Source organism: Melitaea cinxia, chromosome 11 (genome assembly GCF_905220565.1).
Source record: "Melitaea cinxia chromosome 11, ilMelCinx1.1, whole genome shotgun sequence".
Lineage (NCBI taxonomy): Eukaryota > Metazoa > Arthropoda > Insecta > Lepidoptera > Nymphalidae > Melitaea > Melitaea cinxia.
Genome location: NC_059404.1, coordinates 10,111,766 through 10,123,904, shown reverse-complemented (window position 1 = coordinate 10,123,904; position 12,139 = coordinate 10,111,766). Strand labels below are relative to the sequence as shown.

Here is a 12,139-nt window from a genome sequence, read left to right as displayed (position 1 = left end):
TTGATTGAATGTAAAACAGATTTATCAACTTGCTTTTAAGCTAAGTGACATCAAGTTATCTCTAGTATTGACTGCTTTCGACTTTTACGCGTTTGTTGCGCAAATGACTCGAGTTTTACACTTAGTAGGTACTTGTGTTAATGTAGGTATGTAGAAAGAAAAACTAAGTTGTAGTATTAAAATAACTTTTTATAACATACCTTTTGATGTTAAAATTACTATATTATTATTTATATTGATAAACAAAACTATTTTAAGATAAATTAAAAAACGAAAAATTTAAAGGTATACCTATATAAATAAAAATGAATGTTGCTAAGCGCATAACTCGAGAATGGCTGGACTAATTCGGCTATTTTTTTGTGTGTTCCTTAAGGCTCAAATTTTTTTTTACTATTAACTTTTGACAGAACGAAGTCTGTCCGGGCAGCTAGTATACTATATACTCATAATATTTAAAGTGTACACTCACATTCCACTTAATGGTGCAACAAACCCCCACATTATTTTAGACACAATTTTATTCGATTATAAAAAATGTAAAGTTTCTAACGGCATGATGACAGTATTCAGAAAGGCGCTTAGTTTTATAAACGCATTCACATCATCCCGGTCATAAAGCTGTCTGTGCGTCATCGGAGGCGGTTCGTTGAAGTTTTATGGCGCGATTGAGGACTGAGGCGCTGCTTAGGCGATTTAAAGCACTCACTGCATATAGACTGTAAAATTCCTTGCCGAGTCTTTATTGAAGTTACACTTCTTTTGGCGCTTCAGGGAAAAATTATGAGAGTAAATTTTTACGGTGCGCGCGCACACCGTCACAAAAAACCGACACACTGAAGTTAGCTAGTCAATGAAGAAAAAGTTAGCAACGTGAAGTTAGCTACTCAATGAAATATAACTTCTTACGTGCAGTAAAAATAGTGCAGTATAAATAGTGTGTACCTAGACACTCTTTTTTTCTAATATTATAGAATTAGAGCTTTAGTTTTTTTATTGGTTAAAATCTCTGTCTAATCTTAGTTCTTTCTATAGCTATACGATTTAAGTTAATTAGTAGATAACTAAATATACTACCCAAGACGATAATTTTTTAATTTTTTAAAAATTGTTCTAGTGAACACGCCATAATTTGGCTTGTTAAATATATATGTCGGCAAATATGGCAACCGATTGGAAGAAATGTGGAAATCGCGTGGTTAGTAACAAAAACTTAATTTTGACAGATTTTCTGCTACTAATATTTTTAAAGTATAGATACTTAGTTTTTCTAAAGTAAAGATGTCGGAAGTAAATGTGTATTTAGATATATCGATAGATATATTTTTCTAATTTTCTTACAAAATGTATGTTACAATTATATATTTTTTTATCAAAAATAAAAATATTAAAATTGATGCACTAATACAATAATAATATGATGATGGATGATGAATGAATGATATATGATACACACACATATTAAAAATAGCCAAGTAAGAAATTTCAAAATAGTTTCATTATAAAAAAAGTAATAAACATTCAAAACGTATTCGTTTCGATAATCCAAAAAAAATAAATTTCGCAAAAAATATATAACATTTTGAAAGTTTAATTAATTTTGAACTTTTTATTTCGTTTCTTATTATTTTATCAAATTTTATCTGGTTCCTAAAAGATAAAATTAATTCACTCTCATAAACATATTTTATATGATAACACTTAATTTTTTTATCACGTATGGACATAAAAACAAAAACGTTTTTGTGTTATAATTAAAAGGTTTCGGTTTTTTGAGCTACAAAGAGGATTATTGAAAAAATTCTGACCAGTAGTAAATTTACTTCAAGCTTCCTCTATTACTTCGCTTATCGCCAGTTAAAAAAAACTGAGGGCAACGACCATCGATAACAGTAATAAATCACTTTAGTAATTGTTTTTTTTTTATTTCCCATTAACTGGGGAACTTTATTAATTATGTAACGACGGCCGGACGTTACTGTGCTGCTTGCATTAAAATCGTGCCCTTCCCAAACACAAAACTCATTGTTATAATAAGATAGTAATTAATTAGGTGTGATACTACGATATACTACTACTAGGTATTTAAAATTTGAATTATAACTTGATAATTTTGGAAAAAGTACAGCAAATAAGACTCATACAAACAAAAAGCTATTTTGTTAACTTTAAGATATCGAACAACGAAGAGAACACTTATTTAAGTTTTTTATTTATAAAAGAATATAATCGTTTGGTATTTGGCATGCAGTCGCCTTTTTCTATTCGAAAGCTACTTTGAGATCGGTATTGTGTTAGTGCGGCTCTTGGCGTTGCAGGCGTTGCCGTCAGGCAGTCGTTACGATTGTTTGCAAGTAAATTGATATTTTTTTTTAAATTTTCTTTTGTTATATTACTCACTAACCGATCTGTTCCCACTTCGTTGGCCGTTAATTATTTTTGTGATGCAAATATATAGTAAAGTTTTCATCTCGCTCGTATTTCTTCGACTTAATTTACATATACTATTAGTTTTCACTGATTTTTTTTGTTCAATAATAATTAAATATAGCCTATATCACTTCTGAATAGTGTGTCTTCAGAATTTTAATGATCGGATCAGTATTTCCGAAGATTACCCCTACAAACAAACAAAGTTAGAAACTTTACCTCTATAATATTAGTACAGATATAAACATTTAGCGGCTTTATTTTACATTTGACTTATATATAAATAGTATAATGGTAATTCGTATTTATTGTATGTACACGATACAGGCGAATAATTTATATAACTTTAACATTTTTATTAGAACACCTTAGCTCTGGACAGATATAGAGATAACAAACTAACTTAAACATTTTGAAAACCATAAAAAATATACGAATTTAAATGTAATTTAATTGAAAAAATCTGTTCCTTTTTATGGGATGAATAATGTAAGAGAATAAAGCATTCTATTTTAAATGAATGCAATTTCCAAAGACCGCTTAATTATGTTGGCGAAGTCCGTAGCCGCATGACATCACTTTATTTTCTGTGTAAATGTTTCCAATTAAAGATACATAAATCAGGCAAAACAAACGCCTCTCTATTCTAAACAAAACAAATCGAACCTAAATTATTTATTAAGAAGTTTCGCTTTGTCTGTCAGTGCTAACTAGCGAGTTATGTTTTAAAGAAATCTTTTTAACATCGTCTAATTTATGTATTTATTTGGTTTTAATTTTTTTTTAAAGTGGGTACGTTATTTATAAATATTAATTTGCTAATCCTTATAACTAATAAAAAAATACCTTACGATGATGTTTTGATACTGCAAAATTTCGGTAACAATATTGTTTAAATAATACGAAATATTGACAAAATACTTTATATATCCAGTAGTTTCTATATATTTCTGTTATTTTTTCAAAACTAAATAAATATTAGTCTAGTAATAAACTCTAGGAGGAAAAGTACGAAAGTTTAAGTTCAAAGTAGAGCTTTTGCTGCCACGGGAATAATTGCACACTTGTAGGATTTAGTCGACGAATATATTATTTCTAAGATGTGAGAAATGTATCAAGATGAAGTAACAAGATTTCTTGCTCCCGTTTTGTATGTTTAAATTCATAAATTTAAGAGTATATACAGTTTTGAATTAATGAACTTTATACATTTATAATTGATTGGAGGATTTTGTTATCTTCGAAAAGTTTCAGAGCAATATTTATTTTTCAAATAAAAATGCTTTTCAATCTCAACTTTATTAGCGGTTTTGTGAAATAGAATTGAAAATCATAAAATTATCTTCATTTGCTCGCTCTGCAACTATGATTCTAAATTAATCCCCGCGTAACTCTCTCGCCACATCTCTGAAAATCTCTCTCGAAACATGAAATTAAATTTCTATTCAGTTTATTTTACAACTTTGTTTTCTTCTTGAATAAGAAAACTATTTTTAGTATTCTTAACTATTTAATACAAAGACAAGATATAAAGCATGTATTATTGTAACTACGTTTCTCATTTTTCGAAAGTATATTTCTTTCTTACAAATTTTACCTTAATCATCGTGACCGGTATTTGGTTTATGTTTAAGTTCTCGCTTTTCGTGTGGCTAACCCTCGGTTAGGTATAATTAGATTTAGATTGGACCGAATTAGAAATTTTCTTCGTACTTTTTTTGTTACGAAATGAGTTTTTGATGAGAGGTATCAAAATCAAATTTAGCGTAACATCCCCCTATTCTCATTTTCTTGGAGTAGAAATCGAATGGTGTTATAGGAAAAGTTTTCCCCGCAGAAGTTTTTATTTCGTCCAATTTTTCTTTTGTTAAGTAAAACAACAATTTCACCTACATTCTAATAACGATGTTGTTTCATCTAATGAATGGAGTGGGATTAAGGAAATTGCGTCAAAATACAAGGAAGGCTTATCTTACAAAAAGGGTTATAACAAAGCTCTTTAGGTTAATACTGTTACTTTGCGTAGCAAATTAAATTAAACTGTTTCCACGACATTCGTGATTACATGTCGTTAAAAGTAGCTAAATTAATACGTTTTCCCCTACAATTTAAGGGAAAACGATATAATTAATGCTGGTATTTATTTCAAACCTGATCGTTTCTCATCGACGTTACGATGTAACTATTGGACGAAAATAATAGTACCTCTACTTGACTGCTTTAGGAATTCCAGTATAGTATTACATATTTTATTAAAAATAAAAATATAATAGCATTAAATTATTATTAGATTGAGCTAAAATAGCTTGATTAACTAAGGGCAAAATAATAGGTAGGTGTAATAATTAAAACGTTATCTTAAATACATTTCTGTAGTGCTTTGTTTTGATTACGTATTAAAACGATATTAGGGTGATGCCGATCGATATTTTAAATTGTTTCAAACCAAAAATAATCTTTTGAAGTTTATAATATACATATAGATATAGTAGTTTAGCTCTTTGAGAGTAGCTTTCTCAGTATGGATCTTTGGTCTTTTATATCGCTCTTTGCGAGCGAAGTTTTCAGAAACCGATACAAACACAAATATGAAAAGCGCGCCAGCGCGAGTTGCATAGCTTACAATAACACCGTGGAGGTTTCATTTCATTTGTTTATATTATTCTTGATACTGATCTCCCAAACGATATTCATATACGTTTTTTTAGTAAACACTAGGGAGTTTTATAAAATATTGGTGCAGAACATCGTAATTTTAAAAAGTCTTCAAAAATATGCAAGCGACTGTAAAACTGGCGTGGTCGTAAATTTTGTAGGATACTGCGCATGAATTACGTTATGTGCATTTTATTAGTCTTTTGTTAGGAACTAAATGTCAATTTGTTGCCCTAGTTTGTTCTAGTAAGTTCTTTTATCATATGTTGTATATCAAAATATCATTAATTTTTATTAATTTGTATAGATTGACAAAGTTTATAATAATATAAAAAGTGTACGGTTCAGCCGCACATATACATCGTAAGATGAGCTTTTTACACTAGTTGTACAATTTATTAGCTAAGCACATAAAATCAGTTCACGTATCATCATCATATAGCGCTTTCGTGAGTTTAATCATAGCAATCAAATATTACAAAATATATTTACATTTTTACTTTTATTTTTATATATTTTATTAACAATAATAATCAGCAGCAACAAATTAAGTATAGGTAACATCCAAAAAGTTTTGTTTGTATTTTGTCTGTTCTTTAAAATATTTAAAATCAAAACATCGTTTAACATATGTACAGCTGTTCATAATTCAGTCTCAAAATTTTAAAACTGGTGCTTTATTAAACATAACCAGACAGTGTTTGTTTGTTCAAAACTTAAAAGTAAATTCATGCATATGGATATGTCGTACTTGTGTACATGTGTACAAGAAAAAAGGCTAATGCTTGATGCATTACGTTTCTCCCGCTTCATAAATATATGTTTTGCATAATTTGTGCCGAAGAACCTCATCAGGTTTTGTCATGACACTTATTGTATCCTACAAGTTACATAGGGATTATAATTATTATAATACAAGAATATTAAAATCGGACCAATAGATTCAGATGTTTGAATAAAAAATACATCCGATTTACGTTTATACGTAATATTAGTACAGGCTGTTATGGCATCGAATTGATTTTTCTCCAAACTTTTAAATATAAGAAAGGATGTATGAACTTAGTAACATTTTTCACTGCTGTTAAATTTTTATTTTATACGTCAATCGGTCTGACGGGAAACGAACATTTTTCAACATCAATCTGTAAGCACGGATAAGTAAGCTTTTAACATCCTTTTACAAGATGCAGACTTGTGGATTTTAATATATTGGAGAATTGTTTCAATTTAAAATTTTATAGTACATTTTTAATATATTATGTAGGTACATATGTGACAATTAGTAAGTATATTAGTATAAATTAATATTATAATGCCTATTAGGTGCAATACATAATCCTCTCTTTATGAGTACAGCTAGCTGTGCCCGCAGACTTCGTCCACGTGGATTTTAACAAAAAAAGTTATTGTTCAATTTGCAGAGTTATAAAATAAATAAATTTCTAAGATAAAAGTAGCCTAAGTTTTTAAAGTCCCGTCAAAATCGGCCCAGCCGTTTCAGAGATTAACCGGAACAAACAGACAGACAGAAAAAAAATGTAAAAATGTTATTTTGGTATATGTGTCGTGTGTTTTAATATTAGAAACTGACACCCCAATTTTATTTATTTGTATAGATGTATCGATGAACATATTGTTTACTTAAAAATGAAAAATATATAAATGAAAAAAACTTACAGGTTATATATTTATGTATAGAATTGCATCTAAACTTATTACCTACTATTGCCTAAACTAATACCCACAATACCACCTACACCCTAAATTTTATACCCACCCTTATAATGCAGTAGTATATATATTTGTTAAATAAAATAAAAGAGGTAAGATACGTATACGATACGGCACTTCTACATTAAACTATATTCCGGTAATCCATGTTACTCGCAGTGTGCATTACGGAGTCATGTCTATGTTTTATTTATTCGTCTGCGTCTGGGAAAGCCGGCATTAGTGCCGAATTTGAACCCATACACTTTTGTGGTTTCACGAAATATTTTCTATTTTATGATACGGAAATAAAATTTATCATATTTATTTTGGAGTGCTCTTATGTAGATAGTAAATGATGATAAAATTATAACAGATATTCATGGGCTTTTCACGTTCACAGATATTATTTCACATAAATCGTCATTAGTGAAACATAACCAACATTTATTTGAAATATCACGAGTATTGAATATTTTACTTAACATAATACTTTCGTAACTTTTCATTAATTAGGCGCGTATGAAACAAAATCCTAGTTAATTAGTCGAAGCCGGCCACGGTAATTTAGTTTTTATGACATTTTTCATATCTAACGCCACTTATCCTCATGACATTCCCGTCATAAAACCGTGCACTAAACATGCATTAATTATTCTGTAATGATAATGTGGTATCGGCTACATACAAGTAATAACAAACGCCGAATTAATTACACCATCAATTAGCATAATAAATTGGATACGTGAAGTAACCACCTACGAGTAAAATTAAATTAGTAGTATTAAGGTAATTCTATGAAAACGTAATAAGCGCTTGCTTTTTGATCCCTGGATATATAGTGAAAGGCGACTGGCGCCCTGCTGGACGTCACATAGACTTATACTTTACAAGAAGTGCGTCTTTGAACCTATCAGGTAATAAATAAATATATATATATATATATTACAATCGAACACAAAATCCTTTAGATAAATGTGGAATATTTGCAAAAGATTACGTTATAATGAAAATAATTTATTAGTTTTTTTGTGAAAATGATATTATTATGTATATAATATGTAAGTGATACAATTATTTTATTCTTTTGTAAACAAAGTACAAGAAAAAAATATATCAAATAAATAACATTATATTTATAACCAGCCGTACCCTGCGCGCGTTGCTACGCTTTTTTAACCGACTTCCAAAAAGGGAGGAGGTTCTCAACTAGACTGCATTTTTTTATTATTTTATTTTTATTTTTATGTATGTTCAGAACTTTTGACTGGGTGGACCGATTTCGACAAAAATTTTCTTAATCGAAAGTGTGTATCATTTGTTCCCATTCAAATTTATTTGAGATCTGATAACCACTTTTCCAGTTATATCTAATAATGCGTTTTTACTTGACTATTTTTTCGTCAACCTACGTTGTATAACTTTTTACTGGGTGTATCGATTTTGATGATTTTTAATTTAATCAAAATCTAATGTTTAGTCGATGTAATTGAAGTCGTTTTTTTTTCGTGTGCGAGCAAATGCAATTATCGTTAGGTCAAGTCAATACTTTGCTTGATATAGCATGCCGTGACCGTAACTTGCCACATTCAGTAGTTGTACATTCATGGGCGACATCTCCGGGGTGCCCTGGCCACGGGCTAAACTAATTAGGCCCCCTGCTCTGTCAATGTTGTGCACGCGGCTCGGTTTAATGCGTGTGTCTCCATTAGCCGCCCTCAGTTTAAACACCCTGTGTACACTACACACTGACAATTCGCTAAAATTGATTTGTGCTTGAGGGGTTTTGCGCTGATGTCTATTTGCAGTAATGTTGTTTGCGTTTTGCAAGTTGATAAATATGTTACGTTAAGGTTTCCCTATCATGTGCTATTTGTATTATCATCCAATTTATTTATTTTATTTATTTATTTATTCTTAATGTACACCGAAATACAGACACATATAAAGAAAGATACAATACAAGATGGCACTGGGCACGATACAGTAGCAGCGGTTAGAAATGAGCACAAATTAAGGGGGAAAAATCAATAATAAATAGATAAAAACTGCGACATGATAGACTTACATAATTATTTAAAAAAAAAACATATAAATAAGTAAATATTTTAGTATATAATATATAAGACACATATACATACATATTCATGCATACATACATATATACATACACATACATAAATACATTGAGACATACATATATTTACATAATAATATGCATTTATTTAATAATTTATTTTATTTTTCTTTATTCATTTTTATTCTTTCTTTATACAGAGTTGAAAATGAATGAAACTGTAATATTAGTTCTATTTAATTACTAACTGAGCCCCGCGATTTTACCCGCGTAAATTTGAGAAAAAAATCACACTTAAATATTATGTAGTCTATAGACTATTTTAGGGAATAAACTACCCAACACAAAAATAATTTATTAATTGGTTATTTTTTATTTTTATTTTAATACCTTCCGTCGGCCTTAAAAAACATACAAAAAATAAATTAGCTGAATTGGTCAAGCCGCTCTCGAGTTATGCGCTTAGCAACTTTCATTTTTATTTATATAGATTTGTTAGTTATGTCGCTAAATACATATTTATAATCATACTAAATTTTAAAAATCGAGGGCGAATAATAAACAACGTAGTTATTTTCTTTTCAAATTATATTGATTCAATTTTATACATAGTAAAGGTCAAGGAAACAATTTGTAAGACAATTGTAAATTATAAAACAGTGAGGTCAATACTTGCTGTGACTGTGAAATATGCTGTTGACTGAATTTAACTATTTTTAAGATTAGTGTAGTTTTTTGTAAATTAGTTTTGGAATTTAATAGATTATCAAAATTCTGTTCCATAGGCTCATACAGAGAAAAAAATTCAGTTATTCAAAAGTAATACGTCACAAAACATTAGTTTAATTTAATTTGTAATGTCACAATTAACACCAATATCCCTGAAAATAATTTACTATAATTAAATTAACTATTATTAGTGAAAATAAGTATGAGATAGTTGAGACCTTCCCCTCTCGGGCTCTTCAAGTGTAATGTGACGTGAGATGAACCCAAGCCGCCATCGGTGACCGTCACTTCCGCCTCTGACCGATTAAGATCACGAGCGATGATACCCTGGAATAACGTTGTCAGACAAAAATTTTGTAGTATATTACTTAATTTTCGCATAATGCAATCATATTTATGGTGATTTGGTATAGTGTACTAGAAAACTGATTTTATATGAATTAATAAATATTATTTTAGATTGTTTTGGATTAATATACCTAATGATAAACTCTGATTTTGTAAATAGATACCTCTCTAGTCTACATTACATGTTATTATGTTGTCGTTTAAAGAACCGGAATGTTGGTAACGTGTTTTTGACTAACAGTAACACAATCAGACGGCTATTCAATTATACTTTAGGTCAAATTGCGATGAATATCTAGTTTTTCATAAAAAGTAATATTTTAAAACATTGAACACAAACAAAAGATTGAAATGAAAACATTGAAAAAAAGAAAAAAAAACTTATAATGTGTTTTACACTATACACTTTAAGTTTTTTAACCATATCTTATTAGCAAATAAGATATATAACAAGTATAAAATATATTTTCTATATTACCTTTATACTCCTCTGCTTAGGATCGGTATACGTGTAATCTTTATCTCGTCTTATCAGTGGATAACCTTTAACAACAACTTTCTCAGTCGATATCAATAAATTATTGACTCTCGTGCCAACAACTAGGTCCTTAGAACTCACTAAATGTACGAGTAATGCTACTAATAACAACAATGGAGTCACTTGTCTCATTTTGTTTATTTTCGCACAGAATAGTAGTATAGACGTCGTGTCATTATATCGAGAAGACGATCACAACTGAGTCTTTATCGTATATTCAAGGAAAACAAATTCAAAACACGTTTAACCTTGACTCCCATATTTAGTTTCTTAATAAGATATAATTGACGAAGTATTATTAGTTATATTTATATAACTAAAATCATATGTTGCGATAGTTTTCGTTTTAAGCAAATACGGTCTTAATACGTCTAAATTAATTTTAATATGAAGATATGTACAAGGAAACTTAGTTGTAAGAATAATAATAATAATATTTATTTAATATTTGGTACATAGGAAAAACGATTTGTAACTACATTATTAAACTGTGTCACAGTCATTAACGCCCTCCTCACAAAGCATCGTATCACAAAGATGACCAAATACAAGTGACAAAATATAAACACAAACATAATGATCACCAGGAAAAAAAGATCAAACAATATTAAAATAATTATAATAAAACAATGATAATAAAAAAGGGATGCGTGATGTGGAATTTAAAGACGTGTTGTGTGTAAGTACGAAATATTTATCTGCGTACGTGCGTGCGTGCGTGTGTTTTTGCGTGCGTGCGTGTGTTTGTGTGTGTGTGCGTGTATGTGTGTGTGTGTCTGTCTGTCTCTGTCTGTTTGTGTCTCTGTCTGTCTCTGTCTGTTTGTGTCTCTCTCTCTGTGTGTGTGTACATCTGTGTGTATGTGTGTGTGTGCATGTGTGTGTGTGTGTCTCTGTGTGTGTGTGTGTGTGTGTGTGTGTGTATCTGTGTGTGTGTGTTTGTTTGTTTGTATATGTGTATAAGTTTTATTTTGTTCACATATAAGCTATTCTGCCTGATATTAATTTAATTTCAATAACCAGTTTGTCAATTTAGATTTACATACACGATAAGTTAGGAGATAAATATTTAATTCCTTATTTATTTTATTGTACAGTATGGGACTAAAATAATAATGCCGACAATTTGAGGATGTGACGATCTGTGACATAGTTCTACAGGGCATACTCTACCACATCTCCGTTTTCCGGACAAAAACCGTTATACCGGGATAGCATTTATGTGCGGTTATAGAGAAGTATAGAATATAAAAACCCACGAAAAGTTAAAAATTTTAGAGAACTATACTACTGCTGTTGGTTTGGACTTTATATTGCAAGTTCTTTTTAAGTGTTCTATTTACATAGTTTTAGGTAACGGGTAAGGAACAATATTCTTAAAAGCGCAATTATTAATGCTGTGCTAAAGGTACGGGCAGTCAGTGCAGACTACCGCAGCTACGAGATGGATGAAGCACGTTTATTGTTTATGATCAAAGTATGAAAATACTTACAAGGAGGTGAGAACCAAATACTGTTTCTCTATTATATAGATCTAAAATTATTGGTTCTTATCAGTTTTGGCAGTAAACTTAAAGATAACCGTTAGTTGATTTGAGCTGCTAAAGAAAGTCTGTGACAGATAACTAAATTTCTGTATTTATTATACATGT

General features: G+C 29.8%; 1 protein-coding gene across 1 annotated transcript; it reads right to left on the bottom strand.

Moving 5' to 3' along the window:
• Positions 1–9,445: 9,445 nt before the first annotated feature.
• On the bottom strand, positions 9,446–10,685 carry LOC123657750 (probable salivary secreted peptide). Its single transcript, XM_045593264.1, has 2 exons — positions 10,431–10,685; positions 9,446–9,931 (listed from the first exon to the last, which is right to left on the bottom strand). The coding sequence occupies exons 1-2, from the start codon at positions 10,620–10,622 to the stop codon at positions 9,782–9,784; spliced, it is 342 nt and encodes a 113-aa protein (XP_045449220.1). The 5' UTR covers positions 10,623–10,685; the 3' UTR covers positions 9,446–9,781.
• Positions 10,686–12,139: the final 1,454 nt, after the last annotated feature.